General features: G+C 37.8%; 1 protein-coding gene across 3 annotated transcripts in view; it reads right to left on the bottom strand.

The window, feature by feature from the left end:
• Positions 1 to 24300, bottom strand: part of WBP1L (WW domain binding protein 1 like) — a 59587-nt gene extending 35287 nt beyond the window's left edge. The window contains exon 1 of one of the 3 annotated variants that reach the window (XM_074295466.1): positions 24066 to 24300. In XM_074295466.1, the coding sequence (XP_074151567.1) occupies positions 24066 to 24155 (90 nt within the window). In that variant the 5' untranslated portion in view covers positions 24156 to 24300. Of the gene's footprint in view, positions 1 to 5035; positions 5307 to 8049; positions 8156 to 24065 lie in introns of those variants that run through there. The other 2 variants (XM_074295468.1, XM_074295467.1) reach the window with 2 other exon arrangements.
• Between the last annotated feature and the right edge of the window lie 2536 nt (positions 24301 to 26836).

Here is a 26836-nt window from a genome sequence, read left to right as displayed (position 1 = left end):
AAGTTTATGAAGTTCAAGGTTCCGTGCTGGCTAGGCACAACAAAGTAAGCCACAAAGGCAGCTAGCAACAGAATAGGACCCATTTCAATTTAATACTCCTAAATCTAAATCAGCAAAAAGTCAAGCAGTGCTGGGACAAATTTTTTTAATATTGGGGAGGAAGAGGAGGAAAGTTGTTTAACATTGTTATCTGTGAGCCAAAGAATGAGGGAGTAAGGGAAAAGAGTTTCTAATGTAGCATTAGCTTAAAAACTAGGGCAAAATGTCATATTTTATGGGATGCATATTTACCTTTCCAAGGAAAGGGAGAGGAGAGGAATATTAAACATATGGGTTATTGCTGGAGGAAGTGATTGTTTTCTTTGGCTCCAGCCAGGATTAAAGTTTCAAAATCAGCAATTACATTCCTCCTATCCACTGAGTAACTAACTCTTCAGTCAACTGAATTCTCTTTACTTTGATAACAGGAATGTGATGAAAAACAAGACTTGGGCCTCTGAAATAGCCTCTTTCAGTAGACATGGTTGGAGTTCAAGAATTCATATATATTATCCAAAAGGACTAGTATTGGAATCTCTGTCTCTCCTTTCTATTTTTTTAAAGGCAGGGGAAGAGAAGAATCTATTTTCTAAAGTTGTATTACTTAGAGGACTTAAAAAAAAAAAAAAAAAAGAAAAAAAAGAAATTCAACCTAAGATTTGGGCTTTAACCTTTAATAGTGCAAATAACAATATCCTCTTTGCTGTCTGTCTGCATTACATCAAAATCCTCTCCAATATCAGATTCTCACTGCACTTGATTGTTCTACCTTAGAGGAGAGAATTTCAAGGGAAGAAAGTCAGCCCAACCAAGTCACAACATCCACAATTTGATTTCTTAGCACTCCATTCTGGCTTAGGGGAATAAAAAAAAAGGGGGGTGGGGGGAGAAGCACCACAGAAATCAGTTGATTCTCTCTTTTTTGGTTTGAGACCAAGTCTTATCTACCCAGTAGAAGAGATTAAAGGCAAATACCAGCATCTTTGGTCCGGGTAAACTACACCATATGCACTTAGAATCAAAAGTGACAGACTTGAAATCAGGACAATCTGATTTCAAATCCAACTTCTATCTATGTAGTTCTTCATAAGTGACTATCTAGTAGCAAGAGAAGCATAGTTTTAAAATTGGAATGGACCTTTGAAGCTACATAATCCTTCAATTTACAGATGAGGAATGTAAGGGTCAAAAACTTCAATGACTTATCCTGGATCACATAGGCAGTATGTGTCAAAAGAAAGAATTCAAACTCTAGCCCTTTAGTTCCAAATCTAGTGCTCTCTTTCCAACGTACCGCTCCTGCCCCATTTCCTCTTCCATAAAATAAGGACGTTTATACTACATACTTCACTTTTTCCTTTTTTTCCTAGAAAGAACATTAATACTTTCTGGCTGTGTGGGCAACCATAACTACTACCACGATATTTCTTGATGATCTAGAGCAGTGGTGTCAAACTGAAATAGAAATGGATTTCTGCAGTCATATATTGCTGGCTTAGAAAACCACAAATTAACATTACATGTGTTGTATCCTGTTTTTATTTATTTTGTTAAACACTTCCCAGTTATGATTTAGAGCCACACTCAGGAGTTTTATAGACCTCAGAATATGATTGCCATCTCTAATCTAGAATAGGGATCATCAAATTATACCCTTCCCAGAAGATTAGGCCCCTGTTTGTTTTTGTACAACAGGCAAGCTAAGAATAGTTTTTACCTTTTTAAACCAAAAGTTTTATTGCATTTAAAAATATGAAAACATTTAGAAAAAAATTTAATTTAAAGAAATTCTTAACTGAGAATATATATATATACATACCTTTAGACTATAAGTTTGCTTGCTTGTGATCTAAAAGAAAGCTTCTTAAACTGTAGATCTCAACCCCATATTTGGTCATGTAAACAAATGTGAGGGTCATGAAAAATTAAAAGTATCAAATATTCCTCCAAGATTTAATTCTTTATATAAAAATAAACAAGCATATCTATTCTCATTAATATGCAAATTTGCTTTCATTTTTAATAAAGGGCAAATTAAATGTTTACTAAAGAGTTGTTTTAAAATAAGTTTCTTCATGATTTATTATCAATCTATGTATACTTATTTTATATACCCATATATCAGGGATCATATAAAAATTTCTCAGACAAAAAGGGTCAGAAGTGGAAATAAGTTTAAGAAGCCCTGACTTACAGGGATCTGCTACCCTAATTACCAATCAGAATCAGCCTGATCATTGATGAGAAATAGTCCAAAAGAGCAGCAAATCGTTAAAAGACACCTTTCCAGAAACAAAAAAGTTCCATGTTCTCTTTATGATAAAGGAATATAATAATGTCTTCTTGGGAAGGTTACAACACAGGCAATGATAGCCAGTCTTCTTTGATAGCCTTGCCTCTTCATAACTTACTTCTGGCCTCAGGAAATCTGCTTCTGAACAATTCTGGGGGCTTTGGCAGAGGAAGAGTAGCTTCAGTGTGAAAGGAAACATTTCATAGGTGAGCTGTGTAAGATAATCTATCTAGCTGAACCATTATCTTATCAATAGAAATTCATTTAATTGAACCACTATACAACAAAAATAGAAAAACAACCGATATTACTGATACTCTAATACCATCACTCCATAAGGACCTCCTTGATTCTCCCAGCTGGAAGTGATTTCTCCTTCCTCTACTTCTCATAGTTGTTTGCCTATGACTCTTTTATGTAACAAGCACTTAAGTAAATACCTACTACATGCTAGGTACTGTGCTAGGTACTGAGGATACAAGTACAAAGAAGCAATCCCTTAAGGTACTTATAATAGTCTGATTAAGGTGGATTGGAGGATAAGGATAAGGAATTGAGTACTAAATAGGGGAAAGAAGGAAAGAGTGGGAATTGCCACGTGGGAACTGACCTGATAAAATGTGAGGCATTTTCTAAAACATTTCTTCTGTCCAAAACTGTCCAAAACTTATCTAAACAGTAAGATAGCAAATTTGTTGCAGGCAAAAATCATACCTTAATCATATTTGTATAATCCTACAATACCTATCACTGGGCTCTAGAGATAGCAAACAATCAACAAATATTTACTGAATGAAGTTCAAAGTGAAGAACTGGTCTTAAGATATCCTTAGGGATTGCCAACCCAAGCCCCAGGATAAGAGATCTGTATCAAATATGATGGAATACCTGAATTTCTTTTGAAGAAAAGTCTTGTGTCCATTTTCTCCTTACAAATGCTGGACCTACAGGACATGCTTTTTAGATGGAGAATCCTTAATAATTTTTTATTTCATTTAATCCACAGAAGTCCATTAACAGACAGGAAGGCAAGGTACTGACCTACTCCCCTGACAAATCTTACACTGAACTGACCTTTTATTACTTTTAATCACTAAGTAGCAGCCTTCCTTCACATTTGTATCAAAAATAGAACTACCTTCTTAATAACAGATTGTGCTGAACTGAACTTGTTTGTCAGTTTTGTTTTTTCCAAAAACCTACATTTTACATGGAGATAATTGAAATATCATCTGAAGTTGAGTTCACACATTTCTAGAACTTACCACCAATTCCCTACCACACCTTAGCCACCAACTTGTACTCTCTGTATAGTTATCTTGAATTTTAGAAGAGGTAATAAGAACTGATATCACAAATGTCATAAAATACAACTCTTCCCCTGGCTACAGGTTTTGGACCACCAGCCTCCCTACTTTTTCCAGAGGATGCAGCCTACTTAGTCATCTTGTCTTTGTGAACTTACTTATGTCTTAAGCCACTGGAGATCAGAAAAAGTACTGGGGGGATTTCCATCTGCTGCCTACTGGACTAGACTTAGGCCACCTAGGCTCATGACCTCTCTACTCTCCCTTGTAAGTTTAAAAAAAGAGGATCCTTTTTATTTTGGGAAGTTCTGAAGAGTGTCAACACCATCACTTGCCTGTTAGCTTCCTCAAAAGAAACATTACCAAAAATATCAATGATGTATTTCAAGCTTCTCAAAAATTTATTCTTTCTCATGAAAACCACAAAGAACTAAAGGTAATCCAAGCTTCACTGCCTCACTTTTAAACTCTTCTGGTTTGTTCTTACTGCTCTGTCTTTCTGTGAATATTGTTTATCCCAGGCAAGGGCAAGAACACAGCTCAAGCTTTGAGTCCAGTTCTGCTCTGCCCTTCATCGTTCTGAGCATGGTTAGAGTTACACATTCCCATAAGCCATGCTTCTCAGACCAAAAGGGAGTAAGGCAGGGAGGGGAGGTGGCCTGCTCTGGATTCCATCAGAAAGTCCTTGGACAAATTTTTGGAAACAGCAGCAGACAGTAAGTTGCTCATTCCCTGCTTACCAGCTATAACTTTGGGCTGCTTCTTCAGACAGCAATTTACAAAGCAATTTGTTCCTGGTCTCTGCAACTAGGGATCACTTGCTTGGAAAATCAGTGCTACAAATGTTCTGTGCCCATTTCCACATCATTCTTCCTGACACCTGCTTGTGTCCACTAAGCTCCAGTATCATCACTACAAGTTGTAAACAAGAACTAATACATACCCTGGGACTTCAAAAGAAAGATAGTTTCACAGAGAACCTTTTCTATACAGAAATGTATATTGTGAGTCTGTCTCAGTAGGCAGACAAATAAAAAATGAAGAGGAAAGGCATTCATTATTGGTCTTATTACTAATTTCTCTCCCTCAACTACCCAAACTCCTTTCCTCATAAGGTATCACAGACCAGTTTTTTGGTAGGCTCTGCAGGACTACCACTATTACAACTATATCAAAAAGTAGCACATGGCAGAGTTAAAAACTGTCTATAACTAGACTGAATTTGAAAGTGAGTATAAGTGAGCACCAAGTAAGGGAAAGAAGAAAATTACTGTGTAGGAGCTAGCCTGACACAAACTGGGAGACATTTTCTAAAACATTTCTTCCACCCAAAACAGTAACGAGCTCCCTCCCTCACTACCTCCCCAAACACAGAACACAAAACCAATGGAATTACCTGTCTAAGACCCCAAAGGAAAGGCATCCTGCAACAGCATCGTCCACACACTTAGGTTTAAGAACAAAAGGCTCTTATAAGTTAAAGGTCTGGTCTTTAACAACCATGTCTCATCTAATGCATGCAGACTGTGACTGCAATTCTATTTGAACTGGACTTTCTTAGCAAAGAATATTAGGTAAACAGTACTGGGATTGACCAAGCAGGCTCCCTGTCTCCCTCCTGCTTTCCTCACTCCCGATTCCCTGCTATCCCCTCCACCCCTTCTCGTGACATCTCTCAGACACTGCAAAGCTTTCAAACCATTTGCCAAAGGGGAAATGACATCAGTTCAAGTACGTTTAAAAACAAAAACAAAAACAAAAACAAACAACAACAACAACAAAAAAAAACAAACCACTTCAGACAGCTGCTACAGAACACCATTAAGAATGTGCTGTAAATTGAAGATGCCCAGGTAGCTGCCAGCCCTGGTTCTGCTGGAGAATTTAAGCCTGCAACATGACAGAATCAGGGGCTACTCTAGTCTCAGTAGCTTTCCACAGTTTAGAAAAATCAAAACACTTTAAATAAAGTTCCCAGATCTACAAAAAGCCATCAAGTTTCTGAATAAGAGTTGAGTCATTATTTCACCTAAAAAAGCAAACAAAAACAAAAACAAAAAACAACAAAAAATTTGTTTTGAAGTTAAGCAATAGTTACTTGAAGAATTATTCCATCATAGTTTTAAGGAAGAAAAAAAAAAAAAAAAAAGTAATATCTTATGGTATCTGGCAAGTTCTTCACTGCTGCTACCAATCCTACCCTAATCTTCGAAATTGCTAGTACAGAAACAGCCATAAGGAAATTAGAAAGTACCTTATCTCCACCATGGTGTCTATATAACCCAGACCCTAAAAGCTAAGCTCCATTTGTACACTGACTTCTACGGTCCTCTCTTCTCCAGGGAGCTCCTATTTCATAAACAAACTGAGCATGTACAAGATGCCAATGTCTTTCTTCACTTGCCTTACAAGAGGTACAGCAAGTCCCATAATGGCTTCCAAGTGGCCAGAAAAACACAAGACTAAATTTAAACTGTGAATTGCTTCTGAAATATTCATTATCTTAATTCTTTTCTGAATCCAATTTTTCTCATCTGTGGAGAGCAAACAGCTCTGTACCTACTACCAGTTCTACATGGCAACTAAATACTTTTGCCCTCTTATTTCCAAATTAATTAATGCTCAAATACCAAAACCTAGGCTCCCAATCAGTGGCAATGGTAGTGTAAGACAACTATTCCTATAGTTTAGCTTGGATTAGCAGACAGGCGCTTTCTACAAGTATCAGATTGCCAAATAAATTTTACAAAACCCAAATTTGTTTTCTTAAAATTTTTCAAGCTCTAAAAGCTTTCTTTTGCATTTATCGCAGCATGTTTTATTTTCCTTTACCATCTACCAGAAGTATTTGTCATATTTTCATATATAATACTATAAATAAAATAACATACAAAAGAGATTTACTTTAAAAGGGTCTTCATGACAGTGGCATTATGCTAGGTCTATGGAAGTAAGAGTAGTGAGGTTGAATATTGCTATGCCAAGCTCTCCCTGGGGAAATGAATCATATCTAACAGATTGTGGGAAATTCATAAGCCCTAATACAGCATTATTTACCATCAGTGCAGTAGCTGGTATTCCTCCTAGGTACCAAATGAATGATGATGATAATCTGAATTCATGAGCTACTTCTCACTTTCCAAGAATAGTAATCAATTAGTTGCTTTATGTACCACTTAAAACTTAATTCAGTCAATAAATTCTGTCCTTCAGTGAAATGATGAAAAACTGAACAGAAAGAGTTAATAGTCACTCTATACAAACTATGAACTGGGTTGGCCTTTCAGGAAGGCAATCTGGAATCTTGCCCAAAGAGTTATTAAATTCAGCATACCTGCTGACCTAAAAATACCACTACTATGTCCCCTATATGCCAAAAAGATCAAAGAAAGCTATGGAAACATGGATATGGAAAACTACTTGCAACAAAATTTTGGGGGATGGCAAAGAAGTGGAAGCTAAGCGAGTCTCTATCAATTGAGACTAAATGTGTTTTAAGAATATGTTATTGTGTTATAAGAAATGATGAAGAGGATTATTTCAGAGAAACATGAGAATGAACTGTATGAACTCATATAGAACAAAGTTAGCAAAATTAAGATAATTTATAAAATCGTAACATCACTAGGACAAACTGTGAAAGATTTAGAATTCTGATCAACACAATGGCAAATAATCATGATTCTAAAAGGCTCATAATGAAACAAACTACTTACCTTCTGGCAGAGAAGCATAGACTCAAAGTACAGATATACATACATACATATATACCCCTATGTGAATATGTGTATACATTTATGTGTATACATGTGTGTGTGTTTTGAACATGTCAAATGTGGGGATTTGGTTTGTCTTGCCCCGTTTATAAAAGGATTTCGTTTTGTTTTGTTTCTTTCTTTCTTTCTCAATGGGGATAAGATTGGAGAGATGGAAGATTTTTATTACTTGAAAAAAATTAAAATTTTTAAAAATATTCTATATACATACAAAAGAAAAGGGTTTTTTATACTGACAGTCTTATGACAGAAAAGGACTGATGAATAGAAAACAAACCTTATTACAGCCAACACTGACTCACCTTTTGCTATGCCCTGTTTAGTGACAGATGGAATCAGCATTGGCATTCACAAGTCAGGATAAACATCAGCAATTTTTTATCTCTTGAAAAAAGGATCCTTTATGTAAGAACTCTGGGCTCACACCCATGATATGCCATAGATAGGTCACATCTTTCTCCAAATAACTTTAGTCAGCAATCTACCAAACTACCAAACAATGCTAAATTCACTACCCTCTTTTTAAAGGAAAATACATATAGAATTATTATTTTTTATTATTATGAGTTATGTTCTACATAAATGTAGCAATTTTATAATTGTTCATTATCCCTATAACATTTCATAGGCTTACTCCTGTGGTCCAGTTCATCTTCTCTTCTCCCCCAATTCATATCACCCTAAACAAAACAGTAATAGAAATGTTAGCATCTAATTTTGTATTATGATAAACTACCTGTAAAAGGCACACTTATCTTTTCATTATGACATATATATTACTTCTTTAACTTCTTTGATTGAAAACAACAACAATGTATGAGGACAACTTATATATAGATTTATTATCTCTAATTCTGGGAGAAATTATAGTATTTGAAGAGACTGAAGGTCACAACACTAAGGAAACTAAAATCCCCCAAAATATGGATTATGTTAAACCGATCAGGAAGAAAGATAGACTAGAAATGAACTTTCTTACCAATCCAGAACTTGGGTCCCAAGACTGTTAATCTGTGAGATTTTGGACATTTTAGAGAATAGAAGAAGCTAAGGCCAGGACCCTCAGCCTCCAAATTCCCTATCCTGACCCCATTCTTGAGAAGAGATGAGTAAGATTAACAGGTAAAAATGCCAACTTTTTAGTATGGCAGAAACTAGGCAATGACCCATACTTAACACTGTATACCAAGATATGGTCAAAATAGGTTCATGATCTAGGCATATAGAATTATATTATAAATAAATTAGAAGAACATAGGATAGTTTACCTCTTAGACCTGTGGAGAAGGAAGGAATTTGTGACCAAAAAAGAACTAGAGATAATTACTGATCACAAAATAGATAATTTTGATTATATTAAGTTAAAAAGTTTTTCTACAAACAAAAGCAATGCAGACAAGATTAGAAGGAAGGCAATAAACTGGGAAAACATTTTTACAATCAAAGTTCTGATAAAGGCCTCATTTTAAAAATGTATAGAGAATTGACTCAAATTTATAATAGTTCAAACCATTCTCCAAATGATAAATGGTCAAAGGATATGAACTATTTTCAAATGAAGAAATTGAAACTATTTCTAATCATATGAAAAGGTGTTCCAAATCATTATTGATCAGAGAAATGCAAATTAAGACAACTGAGATACCATTACACACCCTTCAGATTGGCTAAGATGACAGGAAAAGATAATGATGGAGGGGATGTGGGAAAGATGGGACACTGAAACATTGTTGGTGGAACTGTGAATGGATCCAACCCATTCTGGAGAGCAATTTGGAACTATGCTCAAAAAGTTAACAAACTGTGCATACCCTTTGATCCAGCAGTGTTACTGCTAGGTTTATATCCCAAAGAGAAGTTAAAGGAGAGAAAGGGACCCATATGTGCAAAAATGTGGCAGGCTTTTTCATAGCGGCAAGAAACTGGAAACTGAGTGGATGCCCATCTGCTGGAGAATGGCTGAATAAATTGTTGCATATGAATGTTATGGATTATTATTGTTCTGTAAAAAACAACCAGCAGGATGATTTCAGAGAGTCCTGGAGAGATTTACATGAACTGATGGTAAGTGAAATGAGCAGAACCAGGAGATCATTATACATGGCAACAAGAAGACTATATGATGATCAATTTTGATGGAGGTGGCTTTCTTCAACAATGAATTGATTCAGACCAGTTCCAATTGTTTAATAATGAAGAAAGACATCTACACCCAGAGAGAGAACTGTGGGAACTGAACGTGAACCACAACATAGCATTTTCACTCTTTCTGTTGTTGTTTGCTTACATTTTTTTCTTCTCAGGTTTTTTTTTTTTCTTTCTAGATCCGATTTTTCTTGTGTAGCAAGATAACTGTATGGATATTTATACATATGTTGGATTTAACGTATAGTTTAATATGTATTGAACTACCTGCCATCTAGGGGAGGCGGTGGAAGGAAGGAGGGGAAAATTTGGAACAGAAGGTTTTGCAAGGGTCAGTGTTGAAAAAATCACCCATGCATGTTTTGTAAATAAAAAGCTATAATAATAATATTTTTAAAAGACATTATTTTCTTCAAGAAAAAAAAAAAAAAAGAATGCCAAGTTTTCAATCTGTTCCATATGCAAAACAGTTCCCCATTTGTCCACCCAAAGAGGACTATGGAAAATCTGCTGATCCTAAATATCTGGATCCCTGTTCCTTCCCCAAATACACTGAGATACTAAGATTTTTCCATCCACATACATTTGGTTTACAATCTATTTGAAAAAAACTAATATCTCAATACTAGCAAGATTTACTTAGCAATCAAGAATTTTGAAGAGAAAAGATTATTCATACTGGCCTAAGTTTTTCAAGGACTTTGAGTGTAAACCAGGAGGCAAAGACAAAAAGAACAATCTAGAAAAAGTGGAAAACTTTCAAATTTAAAAAAAAAAAAAAAAAAACCAACAAATCTCTATCAAAACTTTCCAGAATATTTTTCCCCCCACTAAAAGCAAGCCTAAAACTATAATGTACAAAACTAAGCAAAAATGAATGAAAACAGCTAACAGGTTAACTGGAGGTTCAAACCACTCAGAAATTTTTCCCATTTGGGCCTACTCAAAAGCAAACACTAAATCCACCTGTGTGATAATAGATGCAGACTAACTCTTACTCGGGCACTAACAAACTCTTAAGTAATCCCGTTGTGGGAATGCCAAAGGGATTCTTCCAATCCCAGGAAGACTAGATTTGCAAAACTTAGCTCTGGTGACTGGAAAGGCAGTTGATGTTGAGAATTCCTTGGCTGTAAGAAACTAAGAAAAACTGGCAGTATATGTGTACTGGGATTGAGCCAATGCAGATGTGGGCCAGGCTTGCTGATGCAAGAATAAGCAAATGTCTCCCATTTGCAGGGCAGTATAGGCAAAGTAACTTGCCACAGAATACTTTCCTTCCAAACAAAACCCCTAAACACCTATTGTTGTCACGTCACTACTGGGTCTGCTGAAGAAATGGAGACAGGTAAGTCCCCAGGTTACTATAACTTTCCTATCACAGAGTTTTTCATAAAAGAATGAATGTACAACAAGAAACATTACTTCCACATCAATTAAGAGTTTCTCTTCCACAGGCAAAAAAATGAGAAATGATGGAGAGTCTGGGATGGAATCTTAGTCAAAATCCTCTCCTGAGATATTCCTTTCTGTATAGCCACATAACAGAGAGGAAAAAAAAGACAAAGTAAAAACAGATTGGGGAATGGGGGTATCCCACCTATGTTTAGTTATATATAGTTATTCATTCCTTTAATTCATCCAGGAAACATTTAAAACAAACCTAGGAAACATTAAAATTAAATTCTATATTCAGCCCTCAGTTCAGTCCTATATAAGACATAAAGAAGCTGATCTGTCACCGTACAGGAATGGAAGGTTCAAAAATGTCATTCCACATATTTTTAAACGTTTTCTACATATTGATCAATCATAATTTTTTCTCTATCTGTTATGTGGAATTGTTCTCTGGGAAAACAAAGGAAGAATACTAGGGGAAACTATGGTGATATTAAAAAAAAAAAAAACCCTAAGCACAACAGATATCAATAAAATGTTATTTTAAAAAAGAAAAGAGATAATGATCTCTTATTCCTCAAGTAGATTCCAACTTATTTGGAGAGATAAGTTATATGCATATAAAATACAGATGTTCTGAAGCAATACAATTAAATACTAAATAAGTAGTCTGGATAAAAGTCCTAAGTACAGGAAATCAAAGAAGGAACATCATCACCAGTTAGAACAAGCAGCGAAAACATCATAGCAAAACTTGAACTGGGCCTCAACTAGATAAGATGTGGAAAAGCTAAACATTGGGGAAAGACTATGGGAAGCAGACAAGATATTAATCAAGGTACAATGGAGGACCATGAAGAAAGATCAGCCTATCTAGAACAGGCAATCCCTAAGGCACTAGGGAGTGCTGAAAAATATGGTTTAGAGATAGAAGGAAATCAGAAAGTAGAAGAGTCTTGAAGGTAAGCAGAGGGCTAACTTATTTCAGATGTATACGTACATATATTCATATACACACACACATATATAATGTATTTGGAGAGGAACTGAATGACTTGTGATTTGACTGATATGAGGAACTTTTTGTGAGGAAAATCCCTCTACCAATACAGATAGGCTCCTGTTTGTTCTAAAAGAATTCTCTAGGCCACCAAGAGGTAAAATACTCACCGAAGGACCCGCAAGCGTATATGAGAAGAGTCTCTGAAGTCAAGCTGTCCTGACTCTCTACTTATTCTGCCATTCTACCTCTCATTATATATTTAACTTAACAGAATACCTGTTTGGCTTCCTCCCCCCTCCTGCCACATAATAAGAACACTCCTCATGAATGGGACAGATCTAAGAAGAGAAAAAGAACATAAAAGAATTCCTCTACTTTGTGAGACGTTTTACCATATCATTCTTCCCATTTGTATAGTACATAATAAAATTGGATTGCTTTGTTTCTCTTTTTAAGGAAGGAGGAAGGGAAAGGAAGGCAGAATTTGTGAGGCCTCTCGTCAGTGGCATACTCACAAAAGCCTAAATAAAGTAAGAGAAACAGAGAACAAAAACTGAAACAGGACAACTTCTTTGTCCTCTCTCCCGTTCTATTCCATTCCTTTCCACTTTAACATGCCATGGAATTGGAAATCCTTCTGCCATTGACAATTGATTGGTCCACAAAAATTTATAACTCTGACAACTAGTTTTTGTTTCTATTCTCAGAGACAATACTAGCCTGTAAAAGATGCCCCTGAGAGTTAGCTATCACAGATAATTAATAGGTTGTTCCCTAAAGTTACCACTTTAGTTTTAACAAAGGCAGCCTTGTTTTTATACGGAAACATTTGATTGATATTCCTTGCCATGTAAATAATACAAATCAAATTAAATGAGATAACATGTCCAAGGACCAGCAAGATTCAGAATCTGACCATCTCCAATTGGCATATTTTGGGTCTCCCCGTGAAAAACTCTAAAGGCCAAAAATTAGAATAAGAATAAGATAAAGACAAGTTTCATCAATGAGTAGACACATTAATCAAAGCCAAATACTACTTGGACAGGAAGCTCAAATAAGATCTGGTTCTCTAGATCATTATAAAAGCTTGTTTCACCATACATTTTTATTTAAACTTTGTACTACTGGGAATGATTAGAAGTAGGCCAACACTATGGACCACATAACTACAATACACTCAAATGAATATGTGACCTCAATATTAAAGGTCATATGATAAAAAAAAAAATAACATAAGAGAACCACAAGAAATATTTTTCACACTGTGACAATGGGATAAACTAATATAATATAAAGAATAGAAGTAATCACGCAAGATAAAATACATAATTTGATTTTTAAAAATTGAAAATCTTTGTCATGAAGAAAATAAACAAACAAAAGAAGTGGTATATTAGGGAGAAAATGTTGGCATCTGATAAAGCAAGATACATAGCCATGTAAGAGGACCAAAAAGGCATTCCCTCAAAAATTGATGGTCAAAAAATATAAACAGTTCTCAAAAAAGAAATGAAAACTCTTAATGATCAAATGAAACACTGCTATAAATCACTAATAACAGAAATGCAAATCAAAACGACTTTAAGTACAACTCTTTAGGTTTCACCTTACATCCAGCAAATTAATATAGATGATGAAAATGGGTATAGTCAATGTTGGAATGGTTGTGGGAAAAAAACACATACTAATATACTATTAGTGGAGCTGTCTACTGGCCCAATTATTCTGGAAATAAATTTGGCATTATGCTAAGAAAATAACTAAAATATCAATACATTAAACCCAGAGACTTTATGTATATTAAAAAAAAAAAAAAGCTTTTATTAAGTACACTGTGCTAAGCTCTTTATAAACACTATTTTCTTCAATTCTCACAACTCTGAGAGGTAGGTGTTATAACTACTTATACCCTCAATTTATAGTTGAGGAAATTTAGACAGACAGTACTTATAGTACTTCATCCATGCATTGAGGCATATATTCATTGCTAGACACATACTCCAAGGAGAGCAATGAGAAAAATGAAGGAACTACCAAAATTTTTAGAACAGCACCTTTTGAAGTAGCAAAGAATTGAAAAAAAAAAAAAGTAGATAGTCCTTTCTTTAGAGCAAAACTTCTTAAGGGTCATGACCTCATTTAGGGTCATGTAAGTGTATGTGGGAGTTGTGAAAAATCTGGCAACAGTAAAAGACATTCAGTATTCTGCCAAGATTTAATTCTTTATGTAAAAATAAATAAGCACATCCACCTCATCAGTATCAATCTGCTTTCATTTTTAACAAATGGTAAAATATTATGTACACAAAAAATTGTTTTAAAATAAATTTCTTCATGATTTGTTATCAGTACATTTTTTGATTTGTATACCTATTTTATATACCTACATAACCAGAATCATGTAAAAATCTCTCAGGCAAAAATGACTCACAAGTAGAAAAAACTTTAAGATTTAAAAAATGGCTAAACAAGATAGTCCTTGTAATGGACTATTACTGAACTAGAGAAGTGAGTAAATCTCATATAATATAATGCAATGCAAAGCAGAACTAGGCCATATAAATAAATGAAAAGGGATTAACATCAAAATAGAACAAAAAATAACCACAAAATAAAAATAAAACCTGGAAAACTATAATGCCCAAATTTGTTTCCAAATAAGAAATATGTGAAGGCACCCTCTCCCCCTTATCTATAGTGGTTGAAGACTATGAGGATGTCAAACTGTCTATAGTCTTTTTCAATGTGTTGGTTAGTTTTGTTGAACTGAGTTTTTTGCCTCCTTTGTTATAAAGAATGCCTCTCTGGGAGGGAAAAGGGAAAGATATATTAGAAAATTTAGGTGACATAAAAACAAAAGATAGCAACAAAATATATTTAAAATAAACCTTATGCTGGCAGAAAAGACTTACGTACCTATAAGCAGGAAAATAGGTGGACGGGGCTGCCCAGGATTATGCCTGGCCCACCCCAATATGGCTTATTGGCAAAAAAGAGGGGCAAGAGAAGACAATGGACAACAATATCTATAGTGACATTCCTGACACAGAGCAACGCATACCCTAGCTAACAGAATCTATCACAATGCTTCCAAACAGTGCCACAGGCTATAGGGTTTGAAGGCTTCACGGTCCAGCCATTCCTACACAACAAGAGGCACGTAAACAATATAAAGCTAACTAGCACCATAAATTACTTGAGATGGGGTCTGGATCATGGGGGAAGTAGAAGAGCAAAGAAAAAACTATTTATTATTACTGAGACTAAGAGACAATCACCCTCACCAGTATAAGAAATAACAGGGTCAGCTTGCCCTAGTCCCCAGTCCCCACCCTAATTACCCCCTTCCTAACTAATTTCCTAATTTTTTCTTATATACCCTAATCTTTCCATACAGCTCTAAAAACAGGAAAGGGATGGGGGGGGGGGGGAGAGAGGAGTAGGGTTAATAATCAACCTTTAACGATTATTGAGAATAAAAATCTTGCTTAGATATGATCTGATGACACCAAAGAGAATAAAATAATATAGGCCCTATCTACTTCAATGCTATTCCAGAGAATAAAAAGAGCTGGTAAATGAAAGCCATTAGACATTTCAATACTTGGAAGATGCATCATTTCCCTCCTTTACACCTTAATCATCTCCAAGAGTTGCTGCTGCCAAGAAACCCTTCAGGACCTAAGTTTGCCAGTCTTCTAGTGATGAGCCCCTCCAAACAGGAGTTGGTCCTTTGACAAATTGTTTCTAGGCCTGTCCTTGGAACCTTTTCAGGTTAGCAGAACTGGCTAGGCTTGCAATTCTCTGGCACAGTGTTTTAGAACTTAGGATCATCCCTACCCCACAATAAGCCACTGGAGGACTTTTGAGGAGAAAGTTTAATAATAATTATAACTATTTGTATAACATATTGGTTTTCAAAGCACTTTTTATATCCATTATCTCATTTGATCCTCAAATCAACCCTGTGGATAGACAGGGCAAGTACCATTATTCCAGTTTTACAGATAAAAACACAGAATCTCTGGGAAGTCAGGTGAACTGGTAGGTTACACAGCCAGCAAGTGACAGAGCCAAGCCTAACTACAACCTAAAGCTAACTTGTAATTCAGAGCTCATTCCAAGGTACACCGTGGTAAACTTTTCTTTAAACTAGAATGTAATTCTGAGTTTTCCATTTAGTCTATGAAGACTATTCCCTGAAGCTGCCTCAGCAGTTTAAGACTTTGACTTACAACTGTTTTGACATTTCAAACACCTTTTAGGTCAGGCATAAGTCATCCAAGGGTACACTAAAGAAGGGTTAAGTTGTCTAGATGCCTGACATGAGGAAGAGGGGCCAATCAAGCCCTGCTTTTTTCCACATCTAATTGAAACATTCTTGCAACCCTTGATAAAAGTAGGTTTTGGTTTTGGTTGCTCTTCACATACTCACCCTACCCCTTCCCTCCCTTCTCCCTCACCAAAAGCAATAAATGGTCTCTGTAGTAGATAAGGAAGGATATACATTAATCCTTCCAGTCACTGATTATTTAAAAAAAAATTTTTAAAAAGGGGGGGTACCTAGGCAAAAATATGTACTAAATGCAAAAGAAAGTTAAGGAAAATGATCAATCGATAAGCTTTTATTAAGCACATACTATGTTCAAAGCACTAATAAACAAAACTATGTCATCTATCCTTATTTTAAAATAAGAAAATTTCAGGGAACACCAGTTATTAGGTAATTTAGAGGGTCTTACAATGGAATCTTTATTAAATAACTTAAGGAGTCTAATAATTTATCAGATCTGATTGCCAAAAATAAAAATCTTCTCCAAAATAATCTATATATACATTACAGAATTTTGTCTCAACCTGATCTGAATTCCCTAACAATGAATGTCTTCAACCATATGATAGCTGACTACATGCATGGGAATTCCAAAAAAGGAATTCCTGTTCAAGTATGGGATGGATGAAATACATTCTGAAATGCTTTTCACTTCTGAGAGTTATTACAATGACTCTGTTAAGATTACCTACCCCCCAATAACTCTTTAGAACAGCATGAGTGGAAACATTAGAAAATACTAGCAGAAAAGACTTTAAGCACATGCACTAGAGAAAGTCATTAGCATTCTTTCTAGCCTGGGGGACCCCAGAATAGCACTCCAAACTTCCTCCTGCAAATAGACTTTAGGCTTAACTTAAGTAGCAGAATAGCAAGTGACCTTTCTGAAAGTTTAAATGTCTTTATTTTTATAATGATCACTAGTCCTGATCCTCTCTGAGACTTTGCCCAAACTTATAATTCTTCAACAGCTGAAGACCAGTTGTCTGACACCTTGCTGAGTAGTTATAAACCATTTCCTTCAGCACCTTGGCATTTCCTAAATTTTTCTAGTCTAAGACCCCATCTGACCTAAACTGGACCTACTTCTCTTAGGAGAATAAACAGACTTTCAGATGAAACGGCAAAGACAGTGTCCTTCCATTCATAATTGGAAGCTAAGCTAGCTTTGAAGCAACAGATTTTTTTCCTCCCTCTAAATTGAACATGGGGATATCAAGACAAAATTTTAGAGACAAAACTTTCATCCTGAAATATAATCAGAAGATTAAGAAACATCATACAACAGAAGCAGCAGTAAGACTCAAGAAAAGCAAACAATGAGAAGGTCATGTTGTTCCTTGCACTGATTTTCACACAAGAATCTGTCTACACTCTTATCCAACCTAGCCAGGTGTGGTTAAAAATAAATAGATAGATAGATAGATAGATAGATAGATAGATAAAATAAACAAAGGAAATGCCAAGATGGATTTCACATTTGCTTCTGTAAGCAAATTCTATATGATATTATATTTCTCTTCAACTTCTCATTAGAGAAAACAAATCATGCAATTCTCCCAACTGGACCACTAATAAAGAAAATAATATTTAAACCTCACAAAACAGGTCTTCCTTTTTTTTTTTTTTTTTTTAATTAGAGTAGAAATGCTAAGTAGAATCTTAAATAAGGGGAGTAGACAAGAAAACTGTGAATGAAAAACAGTACTGTGAAAACCATGAATATTTTTTATACTAGACTAGCTCCTGATATAATAGACATGCAAATCTGGGCAAATGCATAATGAACAAAATTACAACATAAGATTTATGATGTTTAATAGTTAATGATAAAAATCAACATAACTCCTCATTCTAGAAGCTATGCTTCCAAAACCACAAATATCCTTACAATATTCTAAACCTTTATTTTTATCTACTTCCAAAAACAAACACCAGAGATCTTGAACCAACACCTGTTGTGAGACTGACAATGTCACCAAATTATACCAAAAGACAAGTTTTCCACAAAATCAATTATGAAAAGAGAAAAATCAAAACTAGATAAGTCTAACCTAGCTTTGACAAAGCTAGGTTATGTTACTGAAAAATAAGTTCATTGATTACTTATCAAGTATCCATTAGGTGCTAGACATTGTGCTATATCAGAAATACAAAGATAAAAAAATCTTTTCTGCCTTCAAGTATCTTTCATCCTACTGGAGAGAAACACCAAATACAAATGCAAAATGCACACAAAATAAAGCCAAGTCATTTGAGAGAAGGAAGGGGCATTAACAATGGAAGAAAATAGTGAAGGCCTCTTTGCAGGAGGTGGCACTAGAACTGTGCTAGGAATCCCTAATTTCCATCAGAAGACAGAAAGAGGGAGAGTATTTATTTCAGTCATAGAGGACAAACATAACAAAGGAGACAGGAGATTGAATGTCATGCACAGGGAGCATCAAGTAGGTTAGAAGGGCTAAATGTAAACTGCATTAGGTATAGTAATATAAAATCAGTCTAAGAAAGAGAGGTTGGGGCCAGACTGTGAAGTTTTTAAAATTCCAAACAGTAGAATTTGCTTTTTAATCTTGAAATAACAGAAGTCATTGAAGTTCCTTGAACAAGAGTTTGGTGTCATCTTGTAAGTGAGGGACCAGAAGGAGAACCAATTAGATTATTACAATAATCTAAGCAAGTAAGGATAAGACACTTAACTAAAGTGATGAGCGTGGTAGTGGGGAAAAGACAAATCGGTTGTAGAGGTAAGATCGATAAGATTTGGCAATTAATTGGCTATGCAGATGAGGAATATGAGAGAGAAGGAAGAGTTCAATGTTCCTTGTAAACCTGGGTACGCTGAAAGGAATAGTGCCCTAGAAATCTAAGAGGAAGAACTAGAGGCATCTAGGAAGAGATGTCAAGAAGGCAATCTACAACTTGGGTTTGAAGTTCAGGAGAAAAGTAAGGGCTGATCTGGGAGTCAACCGCAGAGATGACAGTTGAATCCTGATGATGAGATTACCAAGAAATAAAGAGGAGGCGGCCCAAAACAAAACCTTGGGGTACATTCATGTTTAAAGGACAGGACATGGATGATGATCCTACAAGACTGAAAAGTCCAACAGGGAGGAAGAAAGAATAAGTACTTACTTTATGAAGAGCTTACTATCTTGCCTGAATGCCAAGCATTGAAAACATAAACACAAAAAAATGAGCAAAGTCTTTATCTTCTCCTGGGAGTGAGGAGAACCAAGAGAAAACAAGGCCATAAAATTTTAGAAATATTTAGGAATTTCCCAAAGCCAATTTAACATTCATAACATGTCTTATATTCCAAAGTTATATATGTCTCTTTGTCACTTCCATATCTCTTAAACCTGTTAATGTTTAGGCCAGTCTTTGCTCCACCTAGTGGAAATGCTGAAGATGGCCACAATGAAAAGATCTCAGTTTTTGGCAATGTGACTGAAACCTAATTTCTTCATTCACCATCCTTTACAAGTAGGGGTTTTTCCCCCCCTGGTACTTGCAGGAGATAGAGAAATATTAGGAGAAAGAGGTACAATGAAATCAATGACTCCAAGTGGTACCTACAAATGGTGACTCAAGGACTCAAGAATGACTCCACATAGCATAATAATCTGGTCCAGGAGAAGTGTGGAAAGGTGAGAAACCTAGAAAGTACTTCCTAGAAACCTTTAAGAAGCTTGGAAAAGGGCCTGAGAAGATAGGAGAATCTTCAGAAAACAATCAACACTACATGCTTACAATTGTTGAAGAGCACCTACTCCTAGGGTATGGGAAATGAAGATTGTCTGCTAAAAGTAGCTAATACCCAAACTGGCACTTCAAGGTCACCATGATGCAGGAGAACACAGTAATCTCTGGAGTTGGAAAATCCGAAAACATCCAAAAGTGTCTTTGAACTTAGTATATAAAAGCTGAGATATATTTATGACAGTGAAGGAAAAAAAATGATATCATTCTTTAGGTAATATAGTTACTAGCATCACAAAGATTAGAGAAAAAAGAATCATTACTCATTAGGCTTACCAAGGTAAGGAAATAGGAAAAAGAAAAAATTTTCCCCCATATTAAGAAAGAAAAAAAGGGACAGCTTGGTGGTGCAGTGGATAGAGCATCAACCCTGAAATCAGGAGGACCTAAGTTCAAATCTGGTCTCAGATACTTAACATGGCCTGGCTGTGTGACCTTGGGCAAGTCACTTAACCTCAATTGCCTCAGCAAAAAAAGAAAGAAAAAAGAAAAAGAAAGAAAGGAAAAAAGTTATCAATGGTTTTTTTCTGGAAATGAGGACACAAAAGAGTAGACAAAATTCACTTAGAAAGGAAAGAATGAAAAATAACTTGCAAATCAAACTACAGATTAAAAGTGGGCTTTGTTCAGAGCTAAAATGTTCGTTATTAGATGACAAAAAGTTGACTGGTGGCAGATATCACCCAAATCCAAGATCAAACTAAATTTAAGATAAATTAAAAACATTTAACAATCACACAGGAAACCTGTTGATCACAGTGATTTGTCTGTCCAAAAATAAGAGATGGGGGGGGGGGGGAATCAAGATGTCAAAAATCATTAGCATAATAAAAAGTTCTTTCTTTGAGTTAGAACAGAAGAATTCAGGAAGCACCACCAACCCCCATTACTAAATTGAAAATATTAGAGAAAAAGTTGGCCTCTAAACTACAGAACAGAATTGAATCAGGTGAATTAAGTTATTTTCACTGTCTCAGATATCAGTTTTTCTGAGCCGAGAATTGGAGATGGTACCAATCTACCACCCAGGAATATTGTAAATGCAAATGAGCCAGCTGGCTATTTTTCTTGGACTCTGTATGAAAAGGTTCATGCAAATATAAGATGATGATTTTAGATTACTACTAATTCTGGTCAATGGAATGTAGCAGGAGAGAAGAAAACATAACATAGGAAGTGCTTTCACCACTCAATCAAATCAAAAATCTGATTTGACAGAGGGAAAGTTACTCCAGAAATGAGGTCACTACTTTGAGGTGATGGGAAATACTACTAAACACTCTTTAATTTACATCAGAGAAGTGCACAATTCTAAATGAAAGGAAAATAAAAACTAGAAACATCCTAATAGTAATTGAGTTAGTGAAGACAAAAAGCCAAAGAGAAAAGCCAACTGCTTATTCTTTATAATTCAAAGAAATCATGCATTTGAACCACAGGCAACTCTTGAGAGAGCTCGGCCTATAATCGCATGCTACCAGACAGATTATGTTATAATGAACAACTTCTCTGAGGATGGAACAGAGAAAATAATCGTTCTAGTGTAGAGCTAATAATGAGAAAACATGTCTCCTAATACTGCTCATGTTTCTGATATAGAATTTGCAAATAAGGATTATAGTTGACAAGAACACATAAGACAAGAGGCAACGAGATGCCCCTACCATTTAACAATGATGCAACCAGTAGTACAAGGAGTCCTCAACTTGGACAGTCAGCTGGAGGTCACTTGTTAAAATGAGGACAAAGAGTACCTGAAATTTGTCTCTGCTAAAATAATCTTTGAGGCATTTTCCCCCTAGTTTACTGGTTTCTTAAAAACAAACAAACAAACAAACAAATAAACAAACAAACAAACAGAAAATCTCTCAACATTCAAAATCAACCAGACTGTGATGTATTCAGTTAATAATTATTGGGCACTTTCCATTCCAAAGGTTACAACTAAAAAACACAGTCTTGGATATATTTGTATATATATTGGTCTGTGGGGTTTCAGTGACACATATACAAAGATGGACTTGGATGGAAGGGGAGAAATTAAGAGATTGCCCATTACACAAACTCAATATCTTCTGGGATAGAACTGAAGATACATAAAAATGACTGGACAGAAACCAAATTCTAACCATTTGAAACAAAGTACAAGGGTTAGGTTAATCCTCAAAACAAGTACTGAAATTGTCAAGAACATGATAGGAACAAGCTGCCTAGTCATGAAAATCAAGGTGCAGATAGATGAGCTTAATGTTCTGGCTACTTAGTCCATAATGTCATGATTAGACGCTCTATCCCATCTTAAAGTTACAGCTAAAAAGTACAGAACCTACTACCTTCCAATATCAATTACCTCCCTCCTCCAGCAAGATATTACCTAGAGAAGACAACTAGTAAGTACTAAGACCTTAGAGGATAGTAGAGACTCAAAGAGTCATTCCCAAATTAAAATCTTTAACAATGTATTAAATTGTTTGGAATTAAATTTTAGAAATTTTCAGAAAATCAAATTACAAAATAAATGCAAAATTCTTGGTTCTTTTGTATCAGTCTAGGCAGTTACAGGCAACTCCAATCATTAGAGCCCTCACCTTAATTCTCTCATGGACCCCAAAATTCTCTTACTCCTCCCTATCCCTGAAATGAATTAAGATTTAACTTTTCTAGATGAAGTAGAGTATGACATTTCTACTGATGGTCCAGATGGTCTAGTGTAAACTAGACAAAAATCAACTTTGAAATGAGGGGCTCAAAATTTTTTAAAAAGTTAATTTTTTCTGATCTTTCTGTCCATATAATAATGCTTCAAACACGTATTAACGATCTACTTAATGGAGAGCATTATGATCTGCACTGAAGGAGATACATAAGACAGAAAATGAGGAGCAGGAAGAAAAAAGGAGGAGTCCAGTCCCAGTAAAGATGTGCTTGAATGTAACAAGTCAACAAAGAACTGGTATTGTTGTTGGAAATCTCCTCATCTTGACCGTGACACTTCACAGACAAGAGCCTGCCATTGTGATGCTCCTTGTGTGTGCTTCCAAAAATGAAAGACAAGAGAAGGTGAGGAAAGCTGCCTGGCAAGCAGGGTAACAAGTGGAAAGGAGGGAAAGTATGCTTCCCCCTGTTGCTCCCCACCCAGGCTGGCACCAGTAGCACCCCTCCCAGCAGTTTCGCAATGCCATCCCTGGCTGAAATCGGAACCAAAGCTTCTCTCCTGGGAAAGCAAAGAAAGCACCCAGCCAGAAAAGCTGGGGCACCCCACTTACCCCCCAACCCTGCAGCACCAGCTGCTAATGCAGCAGGAGCGTTTCCATGGCCCAGAGTTGCTACCCAGGCTCCAGGGCCCATCTGCCTCCCGTCCGAGTTGCTCGGGTGGCAGCCACTTCCACTACTGTCACGTACCTCCCAGCAGAGGCTTCTGTCCCCTTCCGGGGCCCCTGCCACTGGGCAGCCTTGGCCAGTGCCCCCTCGGGTAGGATCTCTCAGGAGAGCACGGGGGTGCTGGGTTTGGAGGCAGAGGAGCCTGATTCAGAGCCTGGCAGTGGCCTTTATACCAGAGCGGTGACCTTGGCCGAGTCACTTCATCTCTTTAGGCCTCAGTCCCTCATCTGCATAATGGGGACACGGGGAGGAGGGGAGAGAGAGGTGGGGCCAGGAACCCCTCCTCCTTCCTTCCCAGATTCCTACCCGAAAGCCTGGCGTTCATGTTCCCCCCCCCCCCCCCAGCACCAATGCCCCTGGGAGCCCTTCCCGGAATCTGGCGCTACCCATAAAGCCGCAGCTTCTTCAGGGCCTGCCCAGGTGGTCGGCGCCCACCCTCCGGACACATGGACCCCTTTGAGCGTCCTCCCCGGGTCCTGGAGCACCCCCTCAGGAAGCTCCTCCTCCTGCCCTACCAAGCACCCAGAGCCCCCTCTCAGGACCCCGTTCCTGTCTCGCCACGGCGCCCTCTCCGCTTTCCCACTCTGGTCCTGCAGCCCCCTCCCCCAGACCCTCTTCCTCTTACCTGGGGGGGTTCGGCCCTGGCTGACAGGGGGGTGGGCAGCGCCTGGAGGAGCAGGAGCGCCATGCCGCCCAGGAACCTTCTCCTCTCCATCACCCTCCGGCTCCGGCTCCGGCTCCTGCTCCTCCACTGCCGCCACAGCCTCCCTCCTCCTCTTCCTCCTCCTCTTCCTCCTCCCTCTCCTCCTCCTCTTCCCCCTTCTTCCTTCTTCCCTGCTCCTCTTCCTGTTTCGTTCTCATCCCCCGCCCCGATTTCCGGCTCCGCCCCGCTTCACAGAAAGTACCGCCCCCAGACCAGGGTTCTCCCAGGCATGGGGGCGCTTAGCCATTCCAACCTTCAGCTCGGGTCCCTTCCATCATTGATTCTTGCGCCTGTCCATCAAAGCTGGATCACCTATTAGAACAAGCTTCCGAAGACGATCGGCCAATGAAAAGTAGAAGCAAGTCGGGCTACGTAGAGCGCGAAGGAAAGGCCTCGCCCATCCCCAGAGGGTGGCGGAAGAAGTCCGGAAGAGGCAGGGCCGTGGGAATCGGCAGCCCTATTGGGTGTGGCGGAAATGACTGAATCCTCTCCCCCCCCCCCCAATATTACTTGAGACTCAAATATTTTTTTAAATTTAAAGTAATGTGACATTTTACCAGCAAAACAAAACAAAACGGTGAAAAATGGGAGTGACTTGCCCCAGACCTCACAGAGCCAGTACTAAACCGAAGGGTCCTGTCCGTGGAGCTTGCCATTTAGAGGCCCCTCAAACCTGCCGGGGAAGGTCTCGGAGAACTCTTCCCGGGGACGGACGGGGGTCAGCCCCCTTTCCTCCTGGCATCCAAGCTGAAAGGATCCCAGAAATGATCCAATTCAGCCTTTGGGATGGGTTCCCTTCCATAACGTGTCACCTTGCCAGTTTCTGACTGAGGGCCTGAATCTGGGATGGTGACGGGGCAGGGCTGGTGGATTGTTGGGGAAGTTCCACTCCAGCTCCGCTTTCTAGAGCCGTGTGCAATAAACCCAATCCCCTCTTTCCCAAAAGTTGTGCCCCAAACAGAAGGACGGACTCCTCTGCAGGAAGCGAGGCTGCCCCGGGCCGGGAATTCCCAGAGTTCAGCTCAAGAATGCCCTGCTCTCCAAGTACCCAGAGTGCTTCTCCATCCTCTTCGCCAGCCGCAGGAACGGTGCTCTCTGGGAGCAGGGCCCTGCAAGCTGGGCCCCGCTCATTTCACAACAGGGAGACCCTAGTCTGTCCTGGCGGGGCTAATTAGTGCTCCGCACAAAGGACTAGCTGTAAACATCATTAGGGAGCCAGGAAATAAATAGCCAATTTAGCCAGGCAGTCTGGTTTGGCAAACATTTTGCATTAATTGGATTTGGCAGGGATCCCACTTTCCCCCTCCTCCAGCTCCCAGAGGTCTCTTGGAAGGAAGTCTCATCCAGATAATCTAGGAAGGACAGGACAGGACAAGCATGAAACAGTTTAATAGGTTTTGCCAGAATTTTTCTGGGGGAAGCTTCCGGTGTAGCACACAGTACTATTTAGAAAACCTGGGCTCAGACCCCAGGCTTTGCCACTTGGTAGAATTTTGGTTGTGTTTTTATTTTTTAAATAGGTCACGTCATGCTTTCATCAAGTTTTCTTACCCATAATAGTCTGGAGAGCAACGACCTACAGTGTGATTGTAAGGATCAAGTGAAATGATGCACACCAAATGCTGGGTGAATTTTATGAAGTACCACATCTTCCAACTACTGGATGAGCTTAAGCAAATTATGTTTCTGAGACTTCTTTGTCTGTATAATGGGAACACCTGCCTCCGTTACTGAACAAGGCTGTAATGAAAAACAAATGAGAACAACTTCGAAGATGCTGTGAAAACTGAAAAGTGACATCCCCATGTAAAAAGGTCCATTGAATCGTCTTGGACAGGGGTCCTCAAACTACGGCCAGATGCGGCCCACCGCATTTATTTATTTTATGATTATTTATTATGATTTATGGCAAAATCAGACCAGAAGTGATGTTTGACCTAAACTGGAGTTAGCAATGCTTTCCAGCACTGGGCTGAAGCAGGTGGCGGGAGACAGAGTGTGAGGCGCTCCAGCTGTCTGAGGGACAGTATTTAAAAAAAGTTTGAGGAGCACTGATCTTGGGTATCACTTTGGGCTGCTAGAACAAGGGAGACTTTGTGTGAAGGGAAGTTATCCCCCCGCCCCCCAAGTGATGCCTCTGGAACAGAAGTACCCATAACCTGTCTTTGCTCTATAAGCTTTCTGGCAAAGACTTCCACTCCCTGAATTTCTTGAGATAAGTCACCTTATCTAAGCTTCATCTATAGTTTCATCTGTAAAATGGGAACAACAATGCTTTCCACTAACTACTTCACAGGATCAAACCAGGTTAATTCATACCAAGGATTTTGTAACCTTTAATCAATGACCAAAATGTTGAGCAACATTATCATCTCATCCCTCCTTTTCATACCAAAGATCCCTTCTTCTTCAGTAATTATTAGTCATCATTATTATTATCAAATATTTGAACTCTATGCCTACTTTATATACCCAGAATCATATGAAAATTTCTTGGGTGAAAAGAGGTAGCAAGTGGAAAACATTTAAGAAGCATTATCATAGATCACAAGAATTAGAGCTGGAGGAGATGTTAGGAGGTGATTCAGTCCAATTCAACTATTTTACAAATAGGGCCCTGAGTGATTGTACCTTGCCCAAGGTGATAGAATAAATAGCAAAGCTAGAAATTCAGGCCCACCTTTGTTGAGTCC

This window comes from Sminthopsis crassicaudata, chromosome 2 (assembly GCF_048593235.1).
Source record: "Sminthopsis crassicaudata isolate SCR6 chromosome 2, ASM4859323v1, whole genome shotgun sequence".
NCBI lineage: Eukaryota > Metazoa > Chordata > Mammalia > Dasyuromorphia > Dasyuridae > Sminthopsis > Sminthopsis crassicaudata.
Note: the sequence above shows the minus strand (reverse complement) of the source record. Positions and strands in the feature narration are given on the sequence as shown.